Genomic DNA, 16,900 nt, shown 5'->3' with positions numbered 1-16,900 from the left:
TGTCCGTCTGATACAGAACAAATGTCTCATTAGTACAATTTCAAGTTAATAGAGAAAATAATTACGCTATAAAAGATGTCATATTTTATATTCATCCTCATTTGATGAAGGTTTAATATTTTTATTAAAAATTTATTTATTGGTAAAAAACAAGATCGATCACCTTACGAGCAAGTGGCATCTAACCACACGTCAAAATTCAAGGGAAATTTAAATACACCATGGAAAGCCAACAACTTTGGATATCAAAGTAACTTAAACCGTCATCCGTAATAGTCATAACAGGATGAAAATATTCCCCATAGAAAAAGGAGACTTACGAGATAGGATCTTCCAAACCGCCCCAAGTTCATCAGAAGCAAAAAAGCATCTCTTAGTAAGACTTTACGTGATCTGATCCTATAAATGAGAACCAAAGAACCGGACAGAGATAAGTTCACTATCTCACTTACTATCACTCTCCCACTACTGTTGCACGAGTCTCTAACTTGATCATTGGAGGATTAATCCCAAAGCCATCTTCAGACCTTACACACTATTGTAACGGGCGCTGGAACTGAAGTGCTTGGGCATGATAATTTCCCTCTAATGTTTTTGAACTCTGATCTGGTGGAGCTTTCTTCTGGTAGGTTAATGCGCAGAAACAGAAAGGGCAAGCAGTGAATGCAGCCTCTCCTCAGAAGGCTCTTGATATCTTGAAGGTATTTCTGGAACATTTTGGAAGTGCTGGGTTAAATTTTTTTTTACACACTATAGTACAAACAGCTTTGAATTAGAGTATGAATAACTATTGTTGTTTACTTTGGATTAATATTTGGCCATTGAGACAAACTTCCCTGTCACATACTCACATAGACGACGATGACAAAAAAGCATATGAGTCTTACCCCAACTTAATAGAAAATAAATAAATAAATAATATATTATTGTTTGATACTTTAGGTATAATGATGTCCACCCTTTTCTTTTTTTTAAAGAAAATAAACGTTGTAACTTCTGTCTTCGAAAAAAAAAAAGTTTGTAAGTATAATTTAACAAGACCAACAGTTTAGAGTTTTTTTTTTTTTTTTTTTTTTGAAGTGTCTAATTTTTATGCATAAAACCTTTCGACCTTATGATGAGAAAGGCATAAGGAACTTTTCCAAAGGAAGGAAAGAGAGACATAGTTATGGATATATCCCCAGCATACCCAACTGTTTGTCTCATTTTTAACAAGTGTCTAACATAACAAGAAACTAATATCATCCATTAAAAAAAGCTATTATTTATAGATAAACCCAGGAAACTATGAAACTTCTAAGAGAGTATAATGAGGTGAAGGATTGTAGTAACTAGGAAGGTTCTCCAATCATGGAGACACGAAGCGGCTCATCCAATTCTGGAAACGAGACCATGCCAGCTTCACTGCATCTTCGTCGTCATCAGTCAATCCCATTCCCTTCCTCCTCTCTACAGCATCAGGGGACCTGTTCATAAAAGCATGGCCATTGCCTGGATAAATATGCACTTCGTATGGAACCCCAGATGCCTTGAGTTTTTCCTCCAAAGATTTTGCAGCCTGAAATTTTTTTACAGATGTCATTAATTACATCACTGACTAGTTTTCCCTCCAGCTGTTTGAAGTCCAAGTAATTAAGTACACTTTCCAGTGCTACAGTAACAAAAAATCACATGGGGCTTCAAATCTAAAACAAGCAAAGGAAAACAAAAGAAAGACAAGGATGAGAATTGGGTTTGAACCAGACAATAGCGCAAGGGACGATACTGGTAGAATTTCAAGCAGAACAGGTTTTGGCAGTAGGCACAACCTCAAAACCAGTCAAAACTCAGGATAAATATAATGTGCTGCAAGGTTATAACTGAAACCCAAGAACATATTTTAGTATGGAAAACACAGTTTAACACGAGCAATTATTCAAGGATAAGTAAACTTTGCAAGTTTTAAATAGTAAAAAGAGCATGGAAGGGGGTTGAAGAGATTATCATACTGCAACATCTGAAAAGCCAACAAAGTTATCAAGCTCCCCAAAATGAGCCTGCACTGGTGCCTTGGCTTGGGCAGGATCAGCCAGTTGTGGTGAAGGAACTCCATAGAAAGCAACAGCAGCATCAACTTCAGGAACCAGGACAGCACTAGCAATGGAAAGAGCTCCACCGATGCAAAATCCTGTAACACCAACCTGTTGCAATGGAGGGTGATGGTTAAATGCAGGATCTCACTTTGAATAAATATAAATAAATTAAGAACAAAACTTTGTGCAAATGGGGGCCATTGCTTAGAGCAATGGTAAAAGAGGTCCGGTCTGCCAGGGCAAATGCCAGTTACAAGTCTGGAGAGCAGGCACTTGGCAAAAATGCTACTCACCCCACCCAGGACCCAGTATAGGCAGGACCAGCACTGAGCAATGGCCTAGATTTAAGATGGAAGCTCTTAAACCTGGCATAGTGTAAGCAAAGCAGAGAAACAAAAATATGGACTAGATGTTTCTTTCAGAGACAAACAGAAGATAATAACGCACTAAATCCAATAAAAAGGGCATACTCAGTGCACGAGGCTTCCACCACTGTGAGTTCTGGCGACAGTCACAATGTCACAGTCTTACCACCCGCTTCGTGCAGAGGCTGTTTCCTTACTCGAACCCATGACCAGTTGGTCACAATGAAGCAACCTCACCATTGCATCAAGGTCCAATAATCAATGGAAACCTAGATGGGCTGCTTTTCTTACCATGTCAGGCCTATGCCAAGACATTGCAAGTCCAATCTCATGAAATCCACATATACCACTGCCCTGATTGACTGATGGTAATGGGTCCTGAGCCTAATTTTTTTTTTTTTTTTTGGGGTAGAACTGAGCCTACATTAATAGTACATAATAATTGTTCGATTTTTATGAATCACATATTTCAATTTTAATAGGGGAATATGCATTCATGCTGCATATTGTTAGAAATGTCAACAGTCAGCATCTTGAAACTCAAATTGACTTAATAGGAAGTTAGAAATGTATTAGATCGGTGTTTAAAGTGGAGCAAGGACAAGTAGTCATATGAGGAAACAGAAATGATCTAATGCTTCATGATGGAAGTTGGCTAGGTTTGCCAAATGATTCCGAAGAGAATCTTTGCAACCAATTACAAGGACACTACTATGATTCTTTGTTTCTAACAAGGAAATGGCAAATCCAACATAGCATTTACTCTGGAAATTATGCTTATAGAAAAAGGTATACAAATTCTCAAGTCTATTTCACTTATGAAACCAATTCACAAACTTATATAAAGACTAAAGTGTCCGCATTGGTGTCCAAAGCAGACACAAGATGTATGCCATAGCACAATCTAAAAAATTGATCTGACCTAGTTGTATAGATTTCTTACCGGAGTTGTTTCTTTCCAAAAATGAATAAGAGTTTATCATATACCATCAGTTAGTTATGCTGCCAGACCATGGGGTCTTTTTTTTTTTTTTTTTTCTGGGGTGTTGGGGGTGGAAGCCGCGAAGGGGTTGGGCATGCTATGGATCTTGTCCACCAAGAAGTAGGGGACATTTGAGATCACAGTTTGAATCACACTTCCAGCCAAGTCTGTTATTGAGGGTTTTTATAGGGTCTCCCTCTAGGGTGTGTGGGGGGAGGGGGAATTGGTCGCCCTCTTTTGTTAGCTATTTTTTGTTGACTTGGTTTCCTGTTGTCAGGTAGTTTATCAGGTGTTCAGATTTCTAAAAGATGTAGGAAATGCTAGTTCAACTTGCTCAAGCTAGGACCGATAAACCCGTTCTTTGTGTCTCAAACATGGGCCGTGAGTAAGATTGTTGGGATCCAGTTGTTTGGTAATTGAAATGATCCAATCATCTGACTGTCCCACCTCACAGTCAGACTGGATCCATTTGCCAAAATCTGTTGGCTGTTGGGCAGTCCAATCAGAGTTCAAAGTAAGCTGACTGTCCATTCAAATGATCCTTTAGAACGCTGCTTTATATTATAATAGATTTTATTGTTTGTAACTGGCAAATAATGAAAACTTTATCGCAATTCCCTACAAAACACAAAAATTGATGACACACCTTTTGTGAACCATTTGCTTTGAGCCAGCCAACAGAAGCACGAACATCCTTAACAGCACCTTGCCAATCAAGACCATCCATTAGGTGTTGTGCTTCTGCAACATCCAAACCGACCTTTCCACGATACAAACTGAGACAAGAAGAAGACAATAAAAATTAGAAGGGCTAGAAGTTTCTCTTTCTCTCACTCTCTCGCTTTCTTCCTTCTTCTTCTTCTTTTTTTAATGATAGAAGTTTTATCCATTGGACAAAACAAAAATAAGATAAATTAATATATTAGCAAAGAGGATTCCATGTTCTAAAGTAATTCATCATCAAATTCCTGCTCTGTTTAGCTACAATCTGAATGAAGCCATTTCTTGTGAGTTTCCATAGCTCTTAAGGCATGAGATCCCCCACCTAAATGGAATCATCTCAAGTCCTACACCACAATGAAAATAATAGTATAATAAAAACATTATGATGACATTTCTTATCAAAAAAGTCAAGATGAGACTATCTTGAAGCATCAATCTATACATTATTTATATGCAACACGACTCCAGAATAATGATTTCATTCCAGCTGGCAATCAGACACGCTAAATTTTGCAAATGAAGAGATGCTGAATCTCTGCAGAATCACATAGATCTTACTCTGGGATGAGTGCTTTGTAACCAGGAGCCAGTTGGGAAATTTTCAATGCATGGTTCTTAATCTCAAAGTCAACTCCCCACCACTCTTGCAACACCACTATCCCAGGAGCATCTTCTTTACCAACCACATATGCATCAAATGTCTGGGGAAATTTACAAAGAAACAAAATAGTTAGAAAGCAATTCACTAGTATGAGGAAGTCAATAGCATCCTCTAGTACCTATAATACACCTATAGCATGAGAACAATCAAAGAAGACTAAATCCAGTCTCCTGTGCAACTAGCTGAGTCGACTGGGTGTCTTGAAGGCAACCCATGTGCCACCTAAATTAACCTCACGGCCAACCTGTGATTCTCTCAATTAAAAGGGAAACATGGTTTCATCAAAAACACTATATTGCATAAAGGCAAGATTTTCCCACTTCCCATTCTAGTACATCATATCGGAAAAAAGGGTCTATATTTTGGCCTCTTGGGTGTGATCAAGGGTTAGCAATAAGAATAATGGTGGCTAACATTTTCATCTATCTATCATATAAGCAATGATAAGAAAATTTATCCTCTTTTCCAGTAATCTCTCATTTCCATCCCCAATTACATCTCTACAAGCCTGCAAATACAAATATGGTTTATGGGTTTATAGAATTAGACTTCACTTCATTTTGTACATTCTCGTAGAAGCACACACCTGCATCTGTCATAAGAATCGATTCTTCGCTCTAAATGCTAGAAATTCGTCCAGCATTATAGGCTACATCCCCTAAAAAGTAACCAGAACCAATCCACGAAATATAATTGCCTCATTTTCGTAAAACTCGAAGCATCCATCATCGACCACCCAAAACACACCAACAATTAGGGAAACAAAAGGGAAAAAAAAACCACTAGTTCGAAAGATCCCACCATTCAAACTCCATAGAAGTCGAGAAAAGAATCCAACAAACAAAATATGAAACTAGATTATATAAAATGCAAATATATGCGGTAACCTATGTTACTTACAGTGTCATCCCTCTGAATCTGGACTTTCTTAAACCCGGAAGCCGCAGAGTGAGCCATTGAGCGGATTTGGATCGAAGAAGCAGAAAGAGGAGAGGTTGTCCGTGCAAGAACGAGGATTCTGGAAGTGAGGGTTTTAGCAGCAAACAGTGAGGCCGATGCCAACCTTATCTATTTGCCCAAAGGTGTCTTATTAATAGACTTATCATTTTATCTCCACAATCCAACTAAGCTGCTATCGAAAGATCACGGGAGATGATCGTCTACGAGTCAGTACACGTAGCAGATCTCCAAGGTTGCCACCTATCATAGTGGGGATTGCTAAGCTCATGAATATTCTATAAGGTGATAACTCTTATAACTGATGTTCTGTCAGGTAATAACTCTAATAACGAATATTCCAAAGGTAATCTCTTTACTCAAGGGAAAAGGTTCTCTAGGTTTGATGGCCAATGGTACCCTAGCAACTCTGTCTTGTTAGGGTTTCATGGGAATGCAACCAATTCCACATCAGATATGAACAGTCATGATGTGAAGATCTACAAGGATAAGGGTGAATCCTCTCACTCCCAACAAACAATATTAGAGCGTGACAATTCTAATGTGCATTTGAGGACAAAGAAAATAATGAATTTAGAGAAGGAAAAATGGTTTGGGGGAAGTGGGGGGAAGGGAGAGTGTGGCCTCAGTGATTAAACACATGAGGGTGAATGATCAGTTTGTCTCCATGAAATGAAAAATACCACATTTGTTGATGTTTCCTCATGTATTTTCATTGGTCCTCATATACGTGCAGGAGCCACGCTCTCTCCACAGAAAACACCTTTCCTTTAGATAAATTCAATTTACTTTATTTTAATTAAATAAATAAATTTAATTAATGTATTTTCATTACTTTTTCATCCTCCGTTTTGTTAAGTCTTCTTCTTTGTTCTCTAGTTCTTGCCTCCTTATTTCTACAAACATTGTATAAACCATCCTTCACTAAAAAAAAATTATTAAACTATAAATATTTAGTTTAATATAATATAATATGATATGTTATTAACTATTAGAACTTTTTTAAATTGAAATACCATACATTAATAAACCCCTAAAAAGATGTATATGTAAATGTTTTCACTTTCTACTTTGTTTTCATCATATGAACGTATTATAGAGTAAGTAATTCAAAAATAAATAAATAAATAAATTTACATTTGTGGCATGTGAAGCCACTTTATTTCACGAAGAATCCAAACTACTATGCTGATGTAGAATTCTAGCAAGAGAAGATGGGAAGATGGGCCTCTTGTATTGGATTTTCAATTACCACTTATCACTTATCACTTATCACTTGGGTATCATGGCACTATTACATCAACAACAATAATAATAATTCAGTCTTATCATAATTAAATGGGGTCAGTTATATAGATTCGTGTTAATTTTTCTTTAAATAAATAAATAAAAATAAAAAACTCTAGGACATCCTTTTTACGGACAATTGACAACTCAGATATTTGTCTTCTAGACAGCTCTATTAGATGTCATACTAAGATGAAGATCTATCTTTTACATGTCTCTTCTTACCAACTCATCAATGGTTATTTTTTTCTATGCCCTTAGCACTTTTAGCTCTATTTTATCTGAATATGGTCACTCCTCTATACTGGGGCATCCAAAGACCTCCTAATTGAAGTCCAGCTAGTGATTGCTTTCCAAGATAATCGTTCGTTGATGAACAATGCAAGTACAATTTTTTTCCTTCACCCAACTAAACTGCATGCTGGCCAAAGCCTTATCAAAATTTATTTTATTCTTGGGTTGAACCAAGTTGCCTTGATCCACTGCCATTGAACCAATTTTGCTGAAGCAGAAATTCAATCTTGGCTCTCGTCAAGCTTGTTGATCCGGATGTTCACTTATCCTTAATAAAAAAAGAAAAAGAAAAAAAAATCAAACCAAACCAAACCACAACATTGTAGCCCAAAATCAGAATGAGGCTGAACCATTTGACAATACTTTCAGATTCATTTATCAAGACCAATACATTATCTGATACAAATAAAATCAATACATCACTTTACATGCATAGTCATTAATTAGGGTTCTACCACACTCAAGTTATCTATATTAAGCTCCTTAATTGCCCAACATTCCACACCATACATCATAGTTGAACTTACGATTGTTCTGTAGAATTTTCCCTTAAACTTTAAAAGAATACGTCGATCACTTAGCACTTTAGACACCCTATCCACTTTATCTATCCTACTTTAATTCTATGGAAATATCATCGTCAATCTCATCTCTCTCGTTTAAGGTAAAACTCAGATATCTAAAATAGTCACTTTGCGGGATCTCCCTCCCCTCAATTGTCACCCCTTCACTATTATATCTTTATACTTAAAACCTATTTTAACCATAAATTGACCAAAATTTAACAATTAATGAAATAAAAAATAGGAAAAGTCCTATAACATACTGTACGTCTAGAAACGTTTGATTTTTTTTTATATATTTTATTTTAAAAAGATAAAATATTCTATGTGTTTATGTGTATAGTACACTGTAAGCTCAGAAATAAAAATAAAAGTAGTATAACTGTTTTCCTGTTCCAACTTAGCAGAAACCTTAAATTCTGTTTTTTGGTTTCCCATGCATCTCCTACAAACAACCCTACCCACAATCAAACATTTTCAGTATAATTTCCTAATTAGGCACTACTTTTTCATTTCCAATTTTTTTTTTCACGGTTTAAATATCACTAAGTAGATTAAAGCTCAAGAAAACCCAACAAACAACACCTTCAAGCTCTTCTAAGGGAATATGAGCTTTCCTTTTCTTCTTTAAACGACATGACATCTGCTCCCCATAAGGAATTTTACATGATAGGTTCTCTAGTCATAAAATGAGACTTCCCCTTTAGTTCATATCTTACAAGATAGAATATGTTTTAATTTATTAATCCAAGGAGAGGTTATTTCTACTATGATCGAAAATCCCACCATTAAAATGTCTTAATTATTTCGTATAAAATTCAAAATATCCTTAATATTGTTACAAAAGTTTCATTCAAAACCAAAAGTGGTGGATGAAGAGATTCTTTCTTCAAGAGGAGGACGGAGCTCCTCTACTGCTCAATAGGGACGACAACTCAGATCAAACGCCCTGGAGTGCCTCAATATGTGTGCCCAAGTATTGGAATCCATGCCGGAACACTCCAGGGCGTTGGATTTGAGATGCCACCTCTATTGTGTCGTAGAGGAGCTGAATTGGGGGTGGGGGTGGGGGTGGGGGTGGTCATAGGGGGAGGAGATAAACTCAATTCTAAATCAAATGTGTTCTTATCTTGTAATCCAACAAATTAACCCATTGAAGGCAATTCAACTAATTGAGTGATCTTTACTCTACTCATTAATGAATCACTTTGGAATACATTGTTCATGAAATAACAAATACCGAGTGGATCAATAAACCACTTGTTTCCTACAGAAAAACAATATTTTAAAATATTAAAATGCTTCATTAAACACATGATTATATTCCACAAATTCTTCATTACTTTCTACAAATTATTCAATAACCAAATCAAATTTAAACCAGACACATTCTTAAGAATTCTGATTCTCTGTTTCTCTTCCAGGGGTTCTCCACTAATCTATGTATCCTAAATCTTCTTAAAACTGAAATCAGAACCGCTAGTGGAAGCTGCTGCACAAAAGACTATTGAATAATCAAAGGTATAAAGGAAAAGAAAAAAGAAAAAGAGAAAAGAGAAAAAGGAAAGAAAACTTCATAGAGATTCTCATACACCACTCTTTAAGATTTCACTTTAATGATTCTGCTTCCTTCTTTGAACTCCCAAAAAATCTCAAACCATTTCAGAAACCATGAAAATTTCAAAGACAGAGCCATCTCTAATGGCAATGGTTTCTCTCTTCACCACTAGACCCATATCAGAAACTAAATCCTATTCTTCTTCTTGGTTTCTCATACTTCCTCTGCTATTCCTTCTCTTCTTCAACTCCATTGTTGCACAATCAAGCCTTTGCAGAACCTCTTGTGGCCATATCCCCATCAAATACCCCTTCGGCATTGACGATGGCTGTGGAAGCCCATACTACAGACACCTCCTAGTTTGCTCTGATACAGGAAAACTTGAACTAAGAACCCCATCTGGGAGATACCCAGTTCAGAGTCTAAGCTACTCTGATCCCCACATTGTAGTTTCTGATCCGTTCATGTGGAATTGCGAGGATGGAGATAATTTCCGCCCAACAAGAGCGTTTAGCCTCGATACAAGCACGCCCTTCACCCTTTCCAGTCAAAATAACTATCTCTTCTTCAATTGCAGCGAGGATGACATAATCATAGAGCCCAAGACAAGCTTTTGCGAAAGATTTCCTGAACGATGTGATTCGTCTTGTGATAGTGCGAGCTATCTCTGCCGAAACTTACCTGATTGTCCATCGGCATCGAATGGGAGGGGTTCTTGCTGTTCTTATTATCCAAAGGCAACAGAGTCATTGAGGCTTATGTTGCAGTATTGTGCATCTTATACTAGTGTGTATTGGAGAAATGTGGGAGCTGTTCCTCCTTATGATCAGATCCCTGCGTATGGGGTTCGTGTCAATTTCGAAATTCCTGTCACTACCCTTTGCCTTCAATGTCAAGATAATTCCAGAGGTGGAGGGACCTGTGGATTTGATACTCAGTTGCAGAGTTTCTTGTGTCTCTGTGAGGGAGGAAATATTACCACTTACTGTACAGGTATTGAATGTTACAAATTGAAAATGGCTTTCATGGATGATCAATCTTTACTAGAAATGATTTGGGTTTTCGTTGACACAAACTTTTTCTGTCAATGCAGATCATGGAGTTTCAGGGCAGAGCTATAAGATCAGGGTAATTGCAGGTGAGAGATCACTGGGGATGTTCAGTATTCTAAAATGCTTAAAGCTATGGCTTTTGATGTTCTAATGGCTTTGTGTTATTGCAGGCACGACGACCGCAGTTTCCATTGTTGGGGTGGGTATTGGAGCTGCTATATGGCTTTTTAAGAAAGTAAGAGCTAAAGCGCCAGTAACATGTGGTGTTCAGAGTAATGATAATAGGCTCTTTTGAAGTTAAAACTACACACTTCTGTAATTGCTTCATACTGTGATAGGCCATTGGCATATAGATCCTTCTCTAGCTATGATCTCCCCATGGAGCATCGGATAGTATGATTTCAAGAGAGATTTTCTCTTCTGTTTTGTTATTCTCTAATGGAAACCAAATTCTTTGAGCATTTATTGTCTCACAATTACCCGGAAAGATGGAATTCTAAAGATCAACATAGCATAACAATGCAGGGCCTCCGAGCAATAGTAAGTTCGTTCCATTGTGATCTAGTAGTTGTAGGGTCGAGTTGGACCTCGGAATGCAAACCAAACATAGCTTTTAAAGTAGCAGAATAGAAGGAAAGGGAAAAAGAATGCTCCTTGGTCATGTAGCCCCAACGCGAGGCCAATGAGGGGCACACAAGGGCATAAACAGGAGTGGTTTTTTTAGGTTTCATGCCGGTGGAGGCATCATTTCAACACCCTCTGTGCCTAAGTGCAAGGAGAGTGTTCATTTCCCCAAAAGAAAATCATGGTTTAATGCAGGGATTAAAAACTTAGAATCAGGAGTCTAGATCGGTCCCGGCTGATCCCCATAATTGGTCTAAAAAACCCTAGAATCCGCTAATATATAATCTATCCTACCAATTCAATTGTGTTCGGTTTTATCTATATTTGGCTACAATCGATGTTGAAACGCAAACTTAAAATGATGCAAAAATGAATGAAAATTGCAAACAAATAATCATATAATGTAAGGATTTATGTTCCTAAGATCAATGAGATCTGTTTCACCATTGAATAGGGTAACACTTCTGGGCCTTGGGTTATTCAGAATCAACCCACAATTTTTCCTTTTTTGGGTAAGAACCCACAAATCTATTTGATAGAATACAAGACATGAGAGGCCAGAAGCATGGTCCCAATCGGATTTTTGGATCCCTGTCTCTCGATGCGACGCATCTCATGTGGTCGCAATGTCACCTTTTTTCTTTTAGTTTAATCACAATGTCACATGACGAACTAACTAATTGGCATGTCATACCCACCTGGGTGTTTGCTCCTACTGCTGCAACGCTTCATTGAATGTAAAAGCCATGTCAACCAGATCCAGGCCCTTATAATCACCCACGGCCACCTTCACTTCAATCCCTCTTGGCAAAATTCGGATTTGAAATGGATGAACACTCTTCTCTACAACACCTTAATCAGAGCCCACCTCAATTTCGGAGACCCTCACAAGGCCATTGTCCTCTTCACCCACATGCTTGCCCACCAAGCCCCACCAAACGACCACACCTTCCCTTCCCTCATCAAGGCTGCCTCTTCCTTGCCATCCCTGGCTTCCGTCACAGGCAGGCCCGTTCACACACAGGTCATCAGGCGTGGCTTGTCGCACGACCCGTTTATACAGACTTCTTTGGTCAGCTTCTACGCACAACTTGGTGATCTTTCCAATGCCCGCCATGTGTTTGAAGAAGTTACCAAACCGTGCATTGTCGCCTTCAATTCTATGCTTGACGCCTTTGGCAAGAACGGCGACATGGGTTCTGCTCTTGAGCTGTTCCAACGCATGCCTCAGAGAGATATAGTTTCATGGACCAGTATCATCAATGGGTTTGGGAAGAATGAGTACTACCAAGAGTCAATTTGGTATTTCGAGAAGATGATGATGGAAGGTCTCGTGAGACCCAACGAGTCTACTTTGGTCAGTGTCCTCTCTTCATGTGCCAGTTCGGATCAAGGAGGAGCACTTACTCAAGGGAAGCAGATCCATGGCTACATTACCAGGACTGAGACTGAAGTGACAGTATTTCTGGGAACGGCACTTGTATCCATGTATGGTAAGACAGGGTGTTTGGCAAGTGCTCTTAGAGTCTTCAACGGAATGGAAATGAAGGGGGTGTGCACATGGAACGCTATGATCTCTTCGTTGGCTTCTAATGGCAAAGAGAAAGAGGCTCTGAATATGTTTGATAAGATGAAGCAGGAGGGTCTGCAACCAAATGAGGTAACATTTGTGACAGTGTTGACTGCTTGCGCTCGTGCCCAACTCGTCGATTTGGGGTTGGGATTGTTTCAGTCGATGCTGAATGAATGCCAGGTTTATCCGAGGATGGAGCACTATGGCTGCGTGGTCGATCTATTGGGCAGAGCAGGGCGTCTGGAAGCGGCGGTTGAAGTTATTAGGGGTATGCCTTTTGAGGCTGATGCTACTGTTATGGGGGCATTTCTGGGTGCCTGCAAGGTTCATGGAGCTGTGGCTTTGGCGACTGAAGTAGGAAAGAGGATAATCGAATTGCAGCCACGACACTGCGGGAGATACGTAGTCTTGTCCAATATTTATGCAGGTGCAGGAAGATGGGGCCATGCTTCTGCGATGAGGAAAGCCATGATTGAGGCTGGAATTAGGAAGATCCCAGCTTATAGTTGGCTTGAATCCTAGTGAACCACCATTTCGTTCTTTGCAATAAGCTACGGTAGCTACCCCTTTTGCTGATTGCCTCAAGCAAAAGCTAGAGGCAGGAAAATATTTTGCTTTAACACCTTGATACACAAAACCTCATTGTTTCATACAAGATACAACAGTCAGGTTATGGTCCTACAACTCCCATTGACTTGGGCATGCACATAGATTCCCAAGCTATAGGACAGAGCTTTCTATAATAAGGCATTTCTTCTTGTCCATTTCCTTGTGAGCATCTCTTATGGTTGCTAGTGATGGATCAAAATCGTCTACGACCTATGGTATTGGCAGAGGTTGGCGGAGGTTGGCGGAGGGTGGTTTATCTGTTGACACATGGCGTCATAATCAAGTGATGTGGTGATGCATTATTGGATGTAAGAAATAAATAATTAGGAAATCTGCAGCAGATGCTGCCAACTGTCAAATATGGTACTGATTCACAACTACAACTGATGATGAAATTCATATTTGGGTTTTGTTCGATGAAACTTGCATTAAGATTTCAGGCATATTATAACTGCTTTGTGAAATCACAAAGCTTATGGATTCATGGATATCCCTCTTTCCTTGTAACAAATTCTCTTTGTGATAACTGCTTTGTGATGTTTTCTCTATTCTAATCAATTTCAGTCTGCTTGATTGCTTTCCCTTTCATTGATTGTTTTTGTATCATTACAAGATAAATTGGTGGATTGGAAGTTGTTGCCTGGGTTCTGAGATAATAAAAGGGAAACCCAATGTCGATTTTAATTGTGTTGCATGAATTTTTTTTTCAATCAATCAAGTGATGTGGTGATGCATTATTGGATGTAAGAAATAAATAATTAGGAAATCTGCAGCAGATGCTGCCAACTGTCAAATATGTACTGATTCACAACTACAACTGATGATGAAATTCATATTTGGGTTTCGTTCGATGAAACTTGCATTAAGATTTCAGGCATATTATAACTGCTTTGTGAAATCACAAAGCTTATGGATTCACGGATATCCCTCTTTCGGAAAAAAATCATCTGCAATTTTGATCTCGTACAATTCCGTGCAATACCACCTTCAGGGGGTGACACGTGTATTGATACCAATGCAATGGTCCAGATCTTATTTAAATGCCTCTTCACTGATTTAATGTTTTATTAGTTGTACCAAATCTGGACCATTGTATTGGTATCAATACACGTGTCACCGCTTGAAGGTGGTATTACACGGAATTGTACAAGATCGGAATTGCAGACGATTTCAACCCCCCTCTTTCCTTGTAACAAATTCTCTTTGTGATAACTGCTTTGTGATGTTTTCTCTATTCTAATCAATTTCAGTCTACTAGTTGTTTCTTTTTATTCCTAGATCTCTTATCTGTGAGGCTCACATTCTAGCCCCTTATACCGTTGAGATAATGCTTTCTAGTGTGTTGTGGATTTACGGATATCCTTCTTTCCTTGTGGTCATCACTCTTCTTAATAAAAGTTTTCTTTTGTAGAGTGAAAAAAAAAAAAAACCTGGACTTTGCCCAATTGGTACTGTTTCAATTGAGTCATTCTTAGATGTTCTCGAAACTTATCAATTTGTAACTTGTTTCAACTTTCTAAAAAATCAGCAAATTACTTCATTTATTGAAATATGGAGAACGTTGAGTTAAGTGAGAATGCTGAGAGTAATCCTCGGGTAGACATGATATTTAATTTAGAGCATGACGCTTATGACTTCTACAACAGTTATGGAGGAAGATTGGGTTTTAGTATTAGAAGAGATTTTGCACATAAGAGACACAAAGACAAGTCAGTTATAACATCACAGGGATTGGCATGTAATAAAGCTGGTTTTCGAAGAATAGATAAGTGAGACATCCATACAAAACAACCACGAGCTGAGACAAGAACAGAGTGTTTAGCACGGATGGCGATATACTTGATGGAAAATGGAAAATATGAATGTCGTGCTTTTATGGAAGAACATAATTACCCTCTTCATATATCTGGTACTACACATTTTATGCATTTCCAGAGGAAGATTTTAGAGATACATTCATATGAAATCGATTTAGCAGATGATTCAAGGATCAACCCTAAGGCCGCATTTGAGTTAATAGGTAGGCAAGCTAGCGGGGCAGAGAATTTTGGCTACATAATATAAGATCAGAAGAACTATCTACGAACTAAAAGACAACATTCCTTATCTTATGGTGAAGCAGGGAGTTTATTGAAATATTTTGAAAATCAGAGTATGAACAATCCTTTGTTTACATACTCAATGCAGTTGGATAGTGATGAACAAATCACAAATATTTTTTGGGCTGATCCTAAAATGAGAATTGACTATGCACAGTTTGGTGATGTTGTTAGTTTCGATACCACATTTTGTACTAACAAAGAGTATAGGTCATTTGGGATATTTGATGGTTTTAATCATCATAGAGGGCTTATTATATTTGGGGCTGCACTTTTGTATGATGAAACAGTTGAATCTTTTAGTTGGTTATTTGAGGCATTTGCCGAAGCTAATGGATAGAAAAAACCTATAACTATCTTCACAGACCAAGATGCCGCTATAGCAAAAGCATTGCCTGAGGTGTGGCCTGAGACACAACATGGGTTGTATATTTGGCACATAATGCAAAATGACATTAAACATCTGGGTAATATGATGAAAGATGGCTCTGGTTTTCTCAAATATTTGAAGAAGTGTAATTTGAGTATGAGGAAAAATCACAGTTTAAGTATTATTGGAATAAATTACTTAGAGACTACAACTTGGAACAGAATTCATGGTTGCTTCATATATATGGACTTAAATGTAAATGGGCAAAGTGTTATATGAAAAACACATTCACAATAGGCATGCGGAGTACACAGATTAGTGAGAGTTTTAATAGTGACTTGAAAGAATATCTAAAATCTACTTTGGATAAGCACTTCGAAAGGGTTGTGAATGCTAAACGAGCTAATGAATTAAAGGCTGAATTTGATTCAAGAGACAACTTCCAAGGAACATGTTTAGGATGTCACTTGTTATCGAACAAGCTGGGGATGTCTATACTCCTTACATTTTTTAGAGATTTCAGGAGCAGTATAACTGGGTTAGTATTTGCAAAATAAATTTTCGGAATGAAGATACTCGCTTTCATAAATATATAGTTGGCATTGTCGGTTCTGAATGTGAGTACAAAGTCTATTGTAACCCAGTTGACATGATTATTCAATGTAGTTGCAGGAAATATGAGACATTTGGCATTCTTTGTTGTCATTCCTTAAAAGTTTTGGATGTCTTAGATATTAAGTGTATCCCTGATACTTATATTTTGCGGAGATGGACACGGGCAGCAAGAAGCATGGTAGTGGAAGATCATAAAGGGAAACAAGTTGTTGAAGATGTGAATTTAGACTGTACACAACGATACAGATATCTTTGTCCTCAACTTGTAAAAATAGCATTACAGGCTTCAAATTCACCTGAAGGATTCACATTGGTAAAGAATGAGATTAAAGAATTATGTCAACAACTTGAAATTATCAATGTGTCTGATGTTCGAAAAAATCTTGTTCCTAATGAAGTCTCTAGTATAAACAATGGACTAGTATTGAAGCAAAAATATCCTCTCGCTCAAAAAGGTAGTAGAAGGAAGAAGGGTTAGGTAGAAAAACAAGGGAAA

General features: G+C 37.9%; 4 protein-coding genes across 4 annotated transcripts; 3 read left to right on the top strand and 1 right to left on the bottom strand.

The window, feature by feature from the left end:
• Window positions 1–1,166: 1,166 nt before the first annotated feature.
• On the bottom strand, window positions 1,167–5,897 carry LOC122094365 (protein usf-like). Its single transcript, XM_042665137.1, has 5 exons — window positions 5,704–5,897; window positions 4,701–4,843; window positions 4,066–4,195; window positions 1,989–2,180; window positions 1,167–1,558 (listed from the first exon to the last, which is right to left on the bottom strand). The coding sequence occupies exons 1-5, from the start codon at window positions 5,758–5,760 to the stop codon at window positions 1,349–1,351; spliced, it is 732 nt and encodes a 243-aa protein (XP_042521071.1). The 5' UTR covers window positions 5,761–5,897; the 3' UTR covers window positions 1,167–1,348.
• A 3,608-nt stretch (window positions 5,898–9,505) lies between these two features.
• LOC122093485 (wall-associated receptor kinase-like 20) lies at window positions 9,506–10,975 on the top strand. Its single transcript, XM_042663831.1, has 3 exons — window positions 9,506–10,455; window positions 10,556–10,600; window positions 10,685–10,975. Exons 1-3 carry the CDS (start codon window positions 9,576–9,578, stop codon window positions 10,807–10,809), a joined length of 1,050 nt encoding a protein of 349 aa, XP_042519765.1. The 5' UTR covers window positions 9,506–9,575; the 3' UTR covers window positions 10,810–10,975.
• A 629-nt stretch (window positions 10,976–11,604) lies between these two features.
• On the top strand, window positions 11,605–13,600 carry LOC122093415 (putative pentatricopeptide repeat-containing protein At1g10330). Its single transcript, XM_042663755.1, has one exon. The coding sequence runs from the start codon at window positions 11,824–11,826 to the stop codon at window positions 13,231–13,233; it is 1,410 nt and encodes a 469-aa protein (XP_042519689.1). The 5' UTR covers window positions 11,605–11,823; the 3' UTR covers window positions 13,234–13,600.
• Window positions 13,601–15,147: 1,547 nt separating this feature from the next.
• On the top strand, window positions 15,148–15,759 carry LOC122092932 (protein FAR1-RELATED SEQUENCE 5-like). The gene is made up of 2 exons (XM_042663232.1): window positions 15,148–15,340; window positions 15,443–15,759. Exons 1-2 carry the CDS (start codon window positions 15,148–15,150, stop codon window positions 15,757–15,759), a joined length of 510 nt encoding a protein of 169 aa, XP_042519166.1.
• The last annotated feature ends 1,141 nt before the right edge of the window (window positions 15,760–16,900 follow it).

The sequence above is a fragment of the Macadamia integrifolia genome, chromosome 11 (genome assembly GCF_013358625.1).
Source record: "Macadamia integrifolia cultivar HAES 741 chromosome 11, SCU_Mint_v3, whole genome shotgun sequence".
Classification (NCBI taxonomy): domain Eukaryota; kingdom Viridiplantae; phylum Streptophyta; class Magnoliopsida; order Proteales; family Proteaceae; genus Macadamia; species Macadamia integrifolia.
The sequence above is the reverse complement of the archived record's forward strand: the minus strand, read 5'-3'. Positions and strand labels throughout refer to the sequence as shown.